The sequence below is a fragment of the Trichoplusia ni genome, chromosome 8, assembly GCF_003590095.1.
Source record: "Trichoplusia ni isolate ovarian cell line Hi5 chromosome 8, tn1, whole genome shotgun sequence".
In the NCBI taxonomy this organism is placed as follows: domain Eukaryota; kingdom Metazoa; phylum Arthropoda; class Insecta; order Lepidoptera; family Noctuidae; genus Trichoplusia; species Trichoplusia ni.
Window position 1 is genome coordinate 11,332,761 of NC_039485.1, and position 16,118 is coordinate 11,348,878.

General features: G+C 35.3%; 2 protein-coding genes across 2 annotated transcripts; one reads left to right on the top strand and one right to left on the bottom strand.

Annotated features, from left to right (window-relative positions):
- Positions 1 to 332: 332 nt before the first annotated feature.
- LOC113496984 (cleft lip and palate transmembrane protein 1-like protein) lies at positions 333 to 7,860 on the bottom strand. Its single transcript, XM_026876406.1, is given in 9 exon segments — positions 333 to 2,981; positions 3,316 to 3,567; positions 4,091 to 4,241; positions 4,244 to 4,292; positions 4,758 to 4,946; positions 5,104 to 5,386; positions 6,697 to 6,836; positions 7,057 to 7,246; positions 7,471 to 7,860. Coding segments are annotated over 9 exon segments (1,617 nt in total). The 5' UTR covers positions 7,740 to 7,860; the 3' UTR covers positions 333 to 2,887.
- Positions 7,861 to 8,188: 328 nt separating this feature from the next.
- LOC113496982 lies at positions 8,189 to 15,588 on the top strand. The gene is made up of 2 exons (XM_026876403.1): positions 8,189 to 8,299; positions 8,426 to 15,588. Exon 2 carries the CDS (start codon positions 8,542 to 8,544, stop codon positions 15,313 to 15,315), a length of 6,774 nt encoding a protein of 2,257 aa, XP_026732204.1. The 5' UTR covers positions 8,189 to 8,299; positions 8,426 to 8,541; the 3' UTR covers positions 15,316 to 15,588.
- Positions 15,589 to 16,118: the final 530 nt, after the last annotated feature.

The following is a 16,118-nucleotide window of genomic DNA, read 5'->3' on the forward strand; positions in this document are numbered from 1 at the left end:
TATCTATTCTCTAAAGGCTATTTACCTTAGATTGGAGTTTCAAACCTTGACCTTAAGTCTTCTGATGAGTCACAAGAACAACTTAAAGAGAGAGATGACAATTAATATAATTGTAAAGTTTTATAAATAAATTACTGATAACAAATAATTCAATTTGACACTAGCTGTTGCTCGCGGCTTTGTCCGCCTGGATGTCGGTTTTAGCTCCAACTTTAACCTTCTTTAAAGCATTTTATAATAACAAGAAAAATATCCGAATTTGACTCTCTATAAATCTAATCGCTTCACTCTACCGATACTAAACCGGAGTAAAGTTAAGAAAAAACAGTACGTTTTCGACATAATTTTATTGCATATTATTTCAACCACATAAATCGATTCATCATTACAAACAATAAATAAAATACCAGTCACATTCGCTATGTTTATAGTAAGGCAAGCAACGAAACAACCATTACAGTTCATTCAAGTCTATTTATATATTTATTTATTAACAAATGCATTAACAATTATTGTTTAAAGTCTTAGTCTATGATCAGAGGCAGTCCTTTACATTATTTTACTAAAACATTGTGTTGTAATTGTAAAAAAATAAGGCCTGTTTTACTTCACGCTAATAAGATTCATTTTTCGTACATATGCAAAAAAACAACTGGGTGACAAAATGCCAAGACCCCCAGCTAACGAAAAAAAAGTATGGTTATAATCGATATTAGAAACCATTTGTTGAATAAATGTTTATATTTTTGATATTATAATTGATTGAGTCTCTTGCTTATTTGAAGAGAGCCCCATTTAACAAAATGTCATTCCAACAATAAATGCTGTTTTCTGATCAAATATAATTCATTTGTTTTAAACATGAAAGTCGATTAAAGTTGTAAAGGCAAGTTTTATTGTACTAATAATTTAGCTAGTAACACGTCAGTATATTTAACTACGCACAATAGCATACTCATCAAAAAACAAAATTATTCTATAAATAGCTTCTTAAAATATTATGGTGATAAATCTTTTAACTTATGAGATTTATTTTTAATTTATGATAGCTTTCTCTTCATTACACTCAGTACAAAACCTCTAATTCATTTATTTATTATAAAATAAACTCGCCCAACTATCAAATCATAATTCAATCATCGGCCTTTGAACGAGCGTTCTCAGTTCATACGCAGGGCACAAACTAGCATTATCTAATTTCTATGCTATTACAATTTTAGCAACTACTTTTATATGCTCTAGCAAATGACAAAAAAATTACACGCTTTAATCTAAGATCTGTCTGTTGTGCCATATTCTCTTTTCATTATCTTCCATATAAAATTGTACAACAACTCTATTTATACATATAAAATAATCAATAACATACCACTCTATAAAAATAACAAAATTATTACGTAACAAATACTAATATACATAAAACCATTCATATATACTATTATTTAGTAACATTTAGTAAATAACATTTTATAAGAGAATCATCTCAAATATCTGAAAAACAGATCAACTCCAAAACATTTATCACCTGTCAAAACGCTGTGGTTGTTTGATTTTGGTCAACCAATGGCGGTTTTAGTCACGAAATTGGAGAGCATCAGCCATTCAGATACAGGAGGTAGATTTAAGATACAGGAGGTTAATGCCGGGCAGGGATCCTCGGTACACCGAGCTCCGTCACAGAAGCCTGCGAACGTCCCAGGAGACTTCTGCGCTTCTGGAGGGAGTTGGGATGGCTGGACTGACAGCCTCCCAAAGCCACCTGACGCACAATGGGCCGACTTGGAGCCGACGTGCGGAAAAAGGAGCCCATCACCAGTAACCAGTCACCAGTAACAGGAGGTAGAAACGAGACATGACATATTATATAACGTCAGATGTCAAGTCAAGTGAAATAAAAAATGTTACTAAAATTAAGACCTTGAAAAAAAATGAGCAAATATTGTCGACGGAATATAGTTACAATTTAGCTAAATGTCATTTATTGCTGAAATGTACCAACTTTACATTAATAACACCCAATACTTTTAAAACATAGATATCAAGTACATAAAAAATGTCACAGTAAATGCTCTAAATGCCATAATCTCAAGTCTAAACCACACATTTACCTAATTTACCTACAAAAACAAACAATTTCTCACAAGTTTATACAATTCCATTTACTATAATTCGATTTTTTTTTATTTGGCTATTCTTAAAAAAGAAACAATTGACAATAATTTTCCTAACTATAGTATTTATATATCAAGCAGTTGTCTCAAGTTGTTCTAAAGACCCGTAGGACCGACTATGCGGAAACCCATATGCTTAGCGATCGCAGTACTCTGAAATGATGATACGTTGCCCGAAGTACAGGTAATAATGGAGCGGACTACGTTCCAATCTGTATCTCTATAACGTGATGATTTAGAGCTACACGAATGCCTCCATTTCGGAAGCCCGCAGTAATTTTGATGAAAAAAGCCTCACGTAAAACTTATATTCATCTATGTCAAGTTAGCAGTCCAAATGAAATCTCGATAAAATGTGCACAACGGAACGAAGACTCCATAGCTTTCAATATAAATTAATATCAAAATGCGATAAAAATAAATAGATTATTGCCGAACACTAAAATGCAACTTAATTTAAGTCGCTATTAAATCTCTTATTCTAGTCCTCTCGGCTAACATCACGTCGGTCACCGTTGACCGACAAATATTATGCTTTCTAACGTTCAAAATGACTTAGACCGTCTTAAAATTAAGTTGCATTTAAGGTATTAACGGGACGTTTCTTAAATTATTCTAGCATTGTAGATCAAAGCAGATGTCTTTGGAAGACCAGTCGTTTGCAGCTGTAGCACCATACAGAGCCTCGGGGCAGTATTGTGAGGATACCTCTGTAACTAGTCGTCCTTCTGCTTGACAGGCTCTAGTTCTTCGGGGTTCTCGTCCATGCTGGAGGCAGTGTCCGTGCGAGAGCTATCGACTGGGTACAACCTGAAACAAATATTTATTGTTTAATTTATTGGAACCATGAACTTTCTTATCTTGGGTTGATAATTTCATCACGATAGTCATTTTTTAAATCGTGCTTACGTTTATACTTTTCGAAGTGTTTCTAGTTTTGGTACTGAGTATTCCTCACTCACTTCCGAAAAAAGAAAGTGCCATCCATCCTGCTTCCTTACATTTTATAATTCCAGGTACATATCCTTGCAATAAGCACGAATGTATGACAAGAACTGATTTAAATCATGATACTTTACATCTGTTAGTCGATACAAAATATCATTGAGGGAAACAACAATGATAGTAACACTAGTTCACTTACCATCTTTGGTACAAATACACTAAGAAGACGAGATCATCTCTGAAGCAGGCGACCCTGTGCGCGGTGGGCATGGTGATGACGAAGGCGAACACGTCGTCGATGAAGGTGTTGAAGGCTTTGTACATGAAGGCGCGCCACGGGAGCGCGGCCACGGACCGCAGGCGGTAGTTCACGAACAGCTGCGGCAACATGAACAGGAAGCCGAACGCGTACACGCCGTTCACTATGCTGTGCAGCGCCCACGAGTACCAACTGAAAGATAAGTTGGTTAGTTTAGGGAAGTCTTGCAAAGAGGTTTTATTTAGGACAGTCTCGAGCAAAACGGCTCTTGGTTCTGCAGCGGGTTATAAAATGGTTGGGTAAAAAAGTTTTTACTGAATTAAAGCACTCTTATGCTTTAATTTTCTATTAAAAAAATATTTTTTCTTCTACTGAAGACAAAATTAACTTAAATATCAGCTTTAGTTGCAATGACGGAAATCGAAATTTTATTGTCTATTATTGTAGATAATATTGCTATGATAAAATGAGTGTATTGATAGATGGTCAGCAGTAAACTAAGATAATAAAAATTGATCGTAAGAAAGTTCCGAACCAAGTTCTACCGTTTAAAAAATAGGACACATGCACAGTTAAGTATTTCCGTGAAAAAAAAGATTTTATAAGTAATATTCAAGTGCTATAAAAAACTGGAAATTTGTAAACATTATTACATGACATTCATTGGCAAAGTAGTCAAAGCCAGTATAACGATCGATTCCAAATAGTCCCGTACCTTTTATGCGGTTCATAGACGAGCGAGTACCCAGCTCCGGCGGCGCAGAGCGGGTACAGCAGCAGACACAGATAGCGCATGGCCTCGGCGTCGGCGCGGGCCGTGCGCGCCTCGCCCGCGTCCGCCGCGCGCTCGCGCCACACGCGCGGCCGCCGCCCGACAGCGACACGCGCACGTGCAGGACCTTCGTTACCTTCCATAACTGGAATAGGACATTACGTTTGAAATTTACTGAACTCACAATGGTATAAGTCGCCAGTTCGATCCCAAGAATAAAAATAAACCGGATGGGACAGAAACGTGCACCTTGCCGTAACGGTCTTCCGTTGCATTAAAGTTCAGTTTATTTATTTCCAACAAGAAAAACACAACACAGGCACTTACCTCCTAGTGGCGACTAAAGAAGTTTTATTTCAGAAATGTTTTTAGCATTTTTTTAATATTACCGATAGGCAACAATAGCCATCAACAAAAATAACAGAAATCATATTAGTTATGATATTACACTATTACAACTCGTGTTAAATCTGCACTCATTTTTAGACACCCTCTTTATGTCGCTGTAGGAATTTTAGGCTGGTAATGGTGAGAAGAATGAAATTCTAGTCTAATCTTAGCATATTTGAATTAGCTTTAAACGATTAATCGGTTCACAATATCGCCTTACCTCAATTATAGCACTGATCCCAGCCGGCACGAGTACCAATAAAGAAGTCTGTTCATCTAACAAGTAGAAGAATATGACCATCTGTGAGAAGGCACGCCAGAACACAGTCCGCGCAGACAAGCCCGCCAGCGACCTCTTGCGGCGCCAGAACGACACGTCATTCTTAAAAGCTAGGAAGTCGAATAACAACTGAAAAAAAATACATACAGTTAATAAATATATATAACTGAAGTGTCTTTATTCTAAAATAAAGTAGGCGTAACTGAGTTTTAACCGAAGTTTTCAAATATTTTCGCTTAAACATTGTACAAATATCGACATACACATTCATAATTAAGTAACTTACATGACAGCTCGCGATTAAAACAGTAGCCGACAGCAAATACAAATTCGTGTCAGCAAATATTCCTTTCACATCATCGACATCTTTCTCACTGAAGCCAAGTGAGAAGAGTTGTTCTAGCGCGAGGCGGACGTGCAGCGCCAGGCGCAGCGACCCGTACGACGTGGGAGCCACGCTCACCGTTATGTTAACTTCCGTGGAACTTGTGTTCAGCAGTTGGTAGTGTGACAGTCTAGACTTCAATACATTGTGCTGAAGTATCGGCAGGAATTTGCCACTTCGTACCCTGTTTCAAAAGTTTTTATTTGATATTAGAGATGGTGGTTTCTTAGGTTTACGCGAATGTTAGACATTGAAATGAAACTACTTTTACGGATTTTATCGCGGTTTAATTTTAGATTTTAGTTCCCGACGTTTCGAAACCTTTGCAGGTATCATGGTCACGGGCAGACTATCGAAACGTCGGGAACTAAAATCTAAAATTAAACCGCGATAAAATCCGTAAAAGTAGTTTCATTTCAATGATATTAGAGATGTTTTTATTGTTATTGCAGTTATCTAATTAGTAAGGAATGTTTTAAGTGTTAAGAAGGAAATCATATTTAACTTGTGTTAATCAAATAACTTTCGTTCGACTCGCGACGTCTCTGCCCCGTTAACTGTTATTAAATAACTAGCTGTTGCCCACGACTTCGTCCCCGTGGGTAGAGGATATAAGTTATGATTTATAATTGCCCTGTTTTTTTTTTCACATTTTTAATTATACCTTCGCTCCTAATAGTCGCAGCGTGATGGTTTATAGCCTAAAGCCTTCCTCGATGAATGATCTATTCAACACAAAAAGAATTTTTCAATTTAGACCAGTAGTTCCTGAGATTAGCGCGTTCAAACAAACAAACTCTTCAGCTTTATATATTAGTAAGTATAGATTAAAAATTAATAAATCATAATATTAGAATCTCTTTAAAAATAGCAAACCTCTACCTATAAATGTTCATCCAAAGTACTCACTATTATTAATACTTAATAATTGTCCAATAGTAAGTACCTTTCTGTTTTAGTTAGATAGGCATCTTAAAGTGCTTTATGAATAAATTATTTAAAAGTTGTATGATTAAGTAGAATGCTGTGCTAGTAGCTTCCACTACCAACATAGGACAGTAAAATTACTTTGTTGTCTATGAGGTACAATGTCAGAACACTTGTTTAAAAAAATACATTTTATACCAAAGTTGTGTGAAAGTTAGCTGGGACTAAAGAGGTTGTCACTCAAACAGTAATTATGCCAATAACTTACAGCACCTTTTTACAATTATGTTTAGCAAAAAGTTAAGTTGCACAATACATTATTGTTCTTAAAAGTATTTTAGAAGTAACACTATAAACCTTTATGATTGAATTCAAATTGGCTTAAACAAATGTTTTTAGTCAACCAGGAAGTTAGCAAATTACCATCAAATGTTATGTTTCTGTTCAATGGTACCTAAATAAGTCTTGAGGATAAATTTTAATAATATTTGACACATACATAATTACTTTTGAGGATAAACTATTTTTTTTTAATCATAAATATTGTTAGATTGAACTGTCTCTTACCTAATGTACGGATATAATTCACCAGGTATTTTATTACTAGGTAGGTTCAAGTCATCTGTGAGTATGGACAGGGGTGCCACAGTTGTGATGTGAGAGTAGGGCCGCACATTCTTCTCTTTAGTTTCCTTTTTAACTTCATTCTGGAAATTAACAGTATTTATTAAGAAGTGAAGGTTATTTCATAATTATGTTAAACATGATTTATGTCTTTAAAAACATAAATTGAAAAGACTTGACATTTATAAGATTAAAGTTATGTAATATTGGAACCACTTTAAAAATTACAATAAAAGTTATTTTCACTGCTATTAACAGGCATTTTAGTTACAGAATGTAGTGGCAAATTGATAAAATACTTACATTGTTCTGAAGAAGATTAAATGTTGCAGCCTGAGGCTCTGTGTGTGTGACCAATGGTAGAGTGTGTATGGACTCCGTACGAATGATCTCATCAAAACCCTTGTATAATCGGCTCTCATCCAGCAAGACAGCATGCATAAATAACGTACCATTGTTACGCGTTTTTCTTGGTACTTTTAATTTTATGTCACTAGAAATAAGTCAAGTTTATTTGAAAAAAAAAAACGCTAGCCAACTTTTGTTACTTTATCCTACTATATATTCAAGGCTTTTTTATTTAAGGTTTAAATAGGTCAATAAGATAAAAAACTAGGAATTAAAACCAAGTAAGATAATACTTTATTCCTATTGCCAGTGTCAGTTGAAGCAAATCATTTTCTCTTATGTAGAATAGGTATGTTTTTTTGTACTTACATAGTTGCCGGATTTCGATAGTCAAACTTGAGAGAAGTATGGACTTTTGAGACAGTTTCTCCTGAATGCCCGTTTAAATACGGATGTTCTTTAACAGAAGTGTAAAGAACAAGATGCTGTACGGGGTTTGAAGATAAATAAGATGAAAAACATCTCTCGCCACGACTACATTCTGGCGGTATAAATATCTCGGCTAGTGTCCATATAGTATTTATAACATAAACAGCAAAAATTAAAGATAGTATTAAACTAACAGATATATATTTCATAGCGGCAATCGTTGTATATTTTAATTAAAATAAAAATAAATTCAATTTATTATCACAAAATGTCATGCAATAGTAGACGCACAAAAACGAACTGTCAACGGTTAAATTGTCAATCACTATGGTTGCATTTCATGCGCTACTCTTTTTTCACTTTAAGCATGAGTACAGCGTATGATTTGATGTTCAAAGTATGATGATGTGCAGAGTTGTCAATTGACAAAAATGCAGAATGTACTCTACCTACTGACTAATCGACTAATGGAAGGAACAATAAATTGATAACCATTTTTTCAGTAAAAATGTTCCTAATACACTACCGTATACTTTGATATGTTTACAAGAGTTGTAATCAACTACTTTCATAGCAAAAGCTCTTGAATAAATGTTGATGCAAGTTCATTATGATTTTTGAGAAAGGTACATACTGATTGGACCCTTCATAAATTATTTATTTTCTGTAAGGGCAATGTCGAAATTTATGGGCGACATCAAAACGTAATAAATCGGTGTTTCCTTGGAAATAATATTGATGTTTCGTAAAATTATAAGAATTAATAAAGGTACATTTGATATTATAAGTTGATATTCTAAGTGTTATGTTTTGTATCCTAAATGTATTGGGCCTATGTGGCATATTGTTTTGACAGTTGTCAGTGTAACTATCTGATATTTTGTTTATATTTCAGAATGGAAATAGTTTTGTGCTACCTCTGGATGTCGTGTTATTCGGAAAAGTTAATGTTAACCCACAACTGAAAAATGTTAACACCGTACACGAATATGTGTCCAAGTTACCGTGGCAATGGATGCTAAAGACTTGAGGACTGAATCTGCTGTGAGTGATCGCAACAATGACGGCAGCAAGTACTCCCAAAGCGGCGGCATCGCGCTCCACTGTGACAGAAATAAGTCATATCAAGATATCGGATCTAACTCATTGGGCAAAGTGGATGGACCGAACGCGCGACCCTGCGCCGTCATAGGGCCCGACAGAGTCGTGCCTCCCGCCGCTAGCGAAGCGTATCACATAAAGAAAGGTCCTGCTGAGCCCTGGCCATGCATGGACAACGCGTACCGCCGTCCACCCGAATACCCCCATAAATTAAGCAATTTTCAAAACCCAACTAGAAACATATCACCGAGACAAACATTCCAAGAAAACATGCAACGTATTATGGTGCCTCCTACATACAACTCTATTAAAATAAGTGATGACAACAGTTATGCCCAATTATCAGATAGAAATAACGTTCTGTCAAAAAATATTAAGTTGAATGTGCCGCAAGAGGCAAAGTTCTGTGAAGTGCCTTATACTGTTAATCCAAATCCTAATAATGAACAAAAAAATATTAGGAACCCTGAAATGTGTCTATCTAGTGTGAATCCTACTGTTAACCGGACTGCTCCTCATGGCTGGCCTCATGGAGGCGTCAATTTACGTTCTACAAGGATGTATGGAGCTCCAGAAATGTACCAGTATCAAGAGTACCCCAGCTGTGCCGGTCCACGGCCAGTTGTACCAAGACCTCATAGAACCGTCCCAGAGGAACAAGGATATGTGTATGCTGATCCATATTACCAAGAAGGAAATATTCGCTTCAAGCCTTATCCAACTATAAAAGAAAGGTATCCTCAACAAAGGTATGAATATATTGGTAATTATTCAAATCCATTCCATCCACCACCAGCATTCCCAACTCACAAGTATGAGATACAAAAGACCATGCCGTCACACCCGTATCCCCCATACCCCATCAAGTACCTTGACAGTCGAGTATCCGAACCTGTCATGGAAGGATACCAAAGAAATCCTCAAGGCAACTATAATATACAATATCGTAATCAAGTAATACATCCCAATTATGGACCAGTACTTGGGAACTGTCCTCAAAATAAAATGCATTCCTACCCACCAGATGCACATATTAAAACTATTGCTCCTAACAAACTACCTTATGATACCAACCCCAAAGCTTACATTGAATATGACAATACTCGACCAAAAATATATCCACCATCAGAAAGCTATTTTGTCAATGAAATGCCAAGAATGCCTATGAAGAGCCCAGTCATTATGCCTAATTATCCCACAATAAATATGCATAATGTTCCACCAAATCAATACTATAAGAAAGACAGTCAACAAATTAAAAACTATGATCACATGGCTCATTTTAGAACTATGGATCATAATTTGAATATTCACAACCCTATGTCTAGGCATCAACCAGTATTTTCACCCAATACTTTAGCTATTTCACCTACTGATTCTAGTGCTAGCAATGATACACAAACTTTAGGAACATCTCAAGAAGACTGTGGCTATGTAAGTCAGTCGTCAACAGCTAGTGTTCGAAGCATGGATTCTAGTATAAACAGAATTCCGAATGACTGCCTTAGAAGATATTATGACAATAGGTATGGACCTATAGTAAGATCAACTATAATGTCAAAATCACAGATGAATGCACATAATAATTCATCTAAAGAAAAAAAGGATATAGATGTAAGACAGTTTCTGCAAATGTGGAAAGAAGGTGATGATGAAGCTGAAGAAAATAGTTCCAAAGAGGTGATAATTCAAACAAGCTCAAGTGAGAAACCTAGTTATGGTAAATCACACGAAGCTATGAATAATCAAGAGCAACTTTATGTTCTTGGCTTGGTGAATGTTCCAAGTGAAGAACTTGCAAAATATGAACATATTCAGAAGGTCTCAAAACTGCCTGAGAATATAAAAGGGTACAACAGTATTGAACTTTTAAATCAGTTTGAAGAAGTAATTGAATCAACAAATATGAATAACTACAAGTCAGCCTCATCGAAAGAATATCAAATGTCCATGAAAGGACTGGTACCTAAACAACAGGTCACAAGTGTTATGCCACAAAGACCAGTTTCGCCTTTAGATGTGGAGGCTAAAATAAGCCAGTCTGTTATTCATAAAGAGGTTGGGTGTAATTTTGAAATAAAGCCCTGTAGTCCTAAAATGCTCAACGTCGAAGTAGCAGCGCCGGTCCAAAATATGCTGGCTGAGAGAGTGATTGAAAAAGTCAGTAATCCAGTCATGATAAAGTCACCCATGATAAGTGGTATGGATGAAAATAATATCAATTGCAACATTATAAAAAGACAAGATCATAGGATAAATATTACTGAAAATGTAAGGATACCTAGCTGCAAAATGATTAATACTCAGTTCCCTAATAATAACATTGATTCCATTAAAAATAGTTACAGTCTGCAGGATTTAGAGAGTAATTCCGGTTTGTGTCTAGCTTCATTACCAAGACTTGATAATGATATTGAATTGAACTTCCCAGAAGTTAATCAACAATTTATAAATGCAAATAAAGGAGACTCAAGCTCACTTTCTAATTCACTTAAAGATTTACCATCACTAGAGGTCTTAGATCAATCCAATAATCAAACTAAAGACAAATTCGAAAGTACAAATTCTTCAGTACAAGAGAATGTTGCAAAATCTCCTTACGTAGTCGAACCCGAAAAAGAGTTTTCTAAATTAAGTAAATACCGCAAAACTAGAACACCATTGCCAGAATCTAAAGAAAATCAACCACAGCAAAGTATTTCCGCTCTTAGGACAGACAGTGTGATAATAAAGAACCCTGAGAACATTAAGAATTATGAAGAAAACACGGATTTTTCATCGAATAACTCAAATAAAACGATAAGCGAAACTCAGCAGGCCCCAATAAACTTGACTGCACACGGGAGTATTTTAAGTATTGAAGAAAATGAACCTGAAATTGAGAATACTAAACAACGTGAAGAAGCCAACCAGCACATACCTGTTGAAATTGCAATTGACTTTAGTTTGAATAAACCTGGCATTCTTGATCCTGGCAGTCAGTACGCAGAAACAAAAATTACTCCTGAGGAGGAAACGCTTAAAGCTGTGCAAACAGTACCAAATATGACCGAAGAGGTAGTGAATGAAGTAGACCATAAAGACATTGAGATAGAGCCTGAACAGCGGGAGTCAACAAATAATCACGTTGAGTTGTTAGAACCCGATAAAGTCATAAACGAATGCAGTTTAAATACTGAAAATAACGATGAAAACAATACTGAGGATATTATACAATTTGATAATAATGAAGAGACTGAAACTTATGAAGCTCTATTACAAGGCGAACCTTATTCAGAAACTACTAACGAAACTAATAATAAAAAAAATGAACCTACTCCGAACACGGACGAAAACAGTACAGAAACAGCGACTATAGAAGGTAATGGACAATCATTACTATCTCCAACTCAGAACACTGACGTAACTGCCCTTGAACTTTTGAATGATGTGAATAAAGACTCCAATGTGGACGGGACAGCAGAATTGAATGATGGTAGTAGTGTAACAGGTAATGATTTGTCCAAAGTAGTAAACTGTGATTTTGATTTGAATGAAAGTGAAAATTCCGAAATTCTGCAAAATATAGAACCAGAATTCAAGATATACCCAAATAAAGATAAACTCGAAGAAGATAATAATTCAAGTCTTACGACCATTGAAGAGTTTTGTGAAAATCACAATGTCTGTGGCGATACAACGGATGTGGAACACATTTCAAATGAGTTAGATATGATTTCTAATATTCCTACCATTGTAAACAATCCGGATACAACACAAGACGGTATGGAAATAGAACCAAAACAGCCACCTAGCGAGGTCAGTGCATTTAATTCGGATATGCTAAGAGAAGAATTTTCAGAAGAAGACTGCAACGAAACAAACTCATTTTCAAATGATCCAGACCCAATACAGCCTACTTATTCAGGCGACTTTGAAATGGATAAAATTAATGAGAAAATGGAAGTTGACGATGCCTTACAATTATCAGAGTCTTCTGACCAAGAAACAATATCCAATGATTTGGAAGAAATGCTCTCTGACTCCACATCGGAAATAAATGTTCAACAAAATTCTGAAGATATCCAATTTTTAAATTCTCAGAAAATGGACAAAAGACACCTTTGGTATGGAAGTAAAGAAATATATTCACCTTGGATTCAAAAATTGCTTTTATATTCTGAAGGAAGTGTTAACAATACTATAATAAGCGATGAAAATAATTGTGATAGTGCTATTTTACATTCATCTAACACGACAGAAGAAAAAGCTGATGATTTAGAAATAACAGCTGAGGGAAGTGATTTAAACAATATCGAATCTAATGTGTCTGTTGCTACTTTTGTTGACGCGGGTGATGATGAAATAAGTGATGAATTAATTGAAACGGCAGCTGAAGGTAATTCTGAATCTTCTAAAACTGAATTTCCTCACGAAGAAAATGACGCAACAGATATAGATTTCGACCTTGCTGTTACTAATAATGACGAAGAGACAAAAGATAAAGAACCGGAAGATAATGAAGAAGTTCCCGATTCTGAAACTTTTACAGAAGCAGAAGCACAAGAATGTGTAACTGACAATTCTAATACTCCTATAGGATCACCAATCATTAGTGACTCTAATGATGATGATGCGGAAAGTCAATGTGAGGAAGTTAACACTCAAAATTTGGAGCCTGAAAATACTTTTGGGCCGCCATACCTAGAATCACTTGAGAGCGATGATAAAAATACAGAACCAGAATTGGTCCCCAATGAAAACTTTGAAGGTTCTAGTAATAAAATACAGAAAAATGAGATTCCGTTCAGAAAATGTACTAATCTGAAAAGATCCTTGTCAGATTCTGCATTGAATATGTACAATGATAATGAAAACTGTAGGCAAGACGTTGAAAATGTTCAGTTCATCTTACCATTTAAGCGTAGAAAAGTCACTCACGCGGAAAATGACCTTGCACAAAACCTTTGTAATATTATTAATAATAACCGACGTAACTCTATTTCTTCAATTTATAACGAAGAAAATGTTTCGTTCTGCATATTAATTGATAATAGCTGCATTATAACCGAAGAAGAAAATGAAGATCAAGAAAAAGTGTGCTTTACAGAGTTATCTGAAGATTGTTTAGCTGAAATGCAAGACAGTTGTACAAAACATGATGAAAATATAGAAACGTCGCCAGGAGTATCAAGCCCACAGCAAGAAATTGCTTGTGACTATTCAGATTCTTTCGTGACGGAATGCGAAGAAGAAAAAGGTCATGAAGAAACTTGGGTTGACGATGTGGCGTGTGTAGAAACTGTGATTAGTGACGATATTGCAGAAGATATAGAAATCAGTGGGCCTTCATCTCCGAAAGACGATGAACTGTCCGATAACGATGAGTCGGGAGTGTTTAGCAGCTGTGAACACACTGATAAAGTCAAATATATATACGGTGATAAAATGTGCAGTGATGATGCTCAATTTGTAGAGACTTTGTATAACACTCCTCAAATGGATGTTAATAAGACGTTATTTAATAGAGAACAACATGTTTCGGAAGACTATGATCGATATTATGATAACGATTCTTTGGAAAAAATGCTGTCGGAATCCAATGAAACTGAGTTATCGCCTTATGTACCAGAATATATGCATTCAATGTATACTTCTGATAGGGTGAATACTGAGGCAGCTCCAGAGAATAAAGAAAACGTAAATATAGAGAAGTTTTCTTCATTTCAAAGCAAAGGAGACCCTTTAGATATTGTCGCAGAAATTAATGTGAATGGTGATAATGTCGAACAGAATGACCTAAATAAAAATGAATTTTATTCTAAAACGCAAGATGACACTGTACACTCTTGTGAATCAAGTGTTGACAATGTATTTACTTACAAACAAAAGGATGAAAATCCGAACTATACTAGCTCCAACTCTCCGGAAGTTTCTTCAACAACACCAGAAGAAAAGAACTCTAGCATATTACTAAAAATTACGAACTACAAAGGTTCCAGAATATCACAAATTAATGATATTAGCAGAGTTAACAATAGACCGAGTTGCAAATTTACTGAAGATAAAGATTATTTGCAGTCTCACGGCAGTTTTTCTACTCATCGACCGTTACTAACAAAAGCAGCTCAAAAATATATTCCTCCGTTAAAAGAATCTATCCGTGACCTTAAAGTTAAACTTTCCTTACCTCAACACAGTCTTATTAAGCTTAAACAATTAAAAATATCCAAAGATGAACCAAAGGTTAAAAAACAAAGCTCTAATATTACGCGAATTCCTAAAAAACCAAAGCCAAAGTTTGAAGATGTCCTTAAAAGTATAGACGAAATACAATTTAAGATGCATAAAGAAAAGTCAAAGAAATCTAAGAAATCCATTCCAAAAGTAGTTATTAAGAAGAACCAAAATGGTTCTCATTATGCCAGCACGTCGAATAAAGATGATTTTAATCCCGATTTAACGGGGAGAAAATGGCAACCGTGGGTTTTCATAGAAAAAAATCATTTCATCGACAAAATGGCAATCAAGAATAAATCCAAAGCTATTTACAGCCATAGAAAAAAGACGTATGTATTGGCTGAAAAATTTCAGAAGTATAAATCAGCTAGCAGTGCTAAGTTCGTGATATCGCCACCGATATCAGACAATCCTTCGGGTCCTACGGGGCTTAAATACACTATACGGTTAAAACATAATTACTGAGGTAGTTTGTTTTGAGCGATGATGTTCCTTGGGTCTAATTTTATCACGGAAAACGGCCATATTGGCTTTATAATTAAAGGATCCCACCCCAATAAGGTCTCGTATTATCATTCCTACGATACCATAGTAGATGTTAGTAGTTACCCGTGTTAGTTTACCGTCTAGTTTGTATAACTGAAGCCAAATTCTGTACTAAGTGTGATATGGAAAACAAAACAAAGACATTGTTTATTATTTGATAGTGCAATTTGATCTGATCTGTATTTTGTTATTGTGTTTAAAATTTTATTGTAACGTTTTACCTGCTGTCATTCCATTTTTATTAGATTTAAAAGATATTTATTAAAAAGAATTGCACCTTCAATATTTTAGGTAGCCATAAATTATAAGTATTATCTCCGTTATAATATTTGTTTTAAAATACTGATATTTCTAATTATGTTAAGGTATACTTGTAGTATAATAAGGTGATGATTTTTTTTTTGCTATTTTTTGTTTACCTGTATTGGCGGCGGATTCCTAACACATTGTGTGTGCCTATGGTGTTTGTAAATATTTTTGTGTGTGATATAATGAAGATTACCTTTTGTCTAAAGTACTTATAGATCTACGAGAATAGAGCAGCCTCACATCATATTTTTGTGTCTCATATTGAAAAGAAGATAATATATAATAATCATAATAAGCTCCATGTAATATACACATCTTGTGAACCTCATTCTGTCTTCCGTCGCCAAATTGGAAATGATAACGGCGTTGTGACGCGGCGTGGTGTTCCGCGTGGCCCGGTAGGTGCGCCTGTG

Bases quoted from the DNA above. Each gene is read 5' to 3' on its own strand.
- LOC113496982 (XM_026876403.1), top strand. From the start codon at position 8,542: ATGGATGCTAAAGACTTGAGGACTGAATCTGCTGTGAGTGATCGCAAC.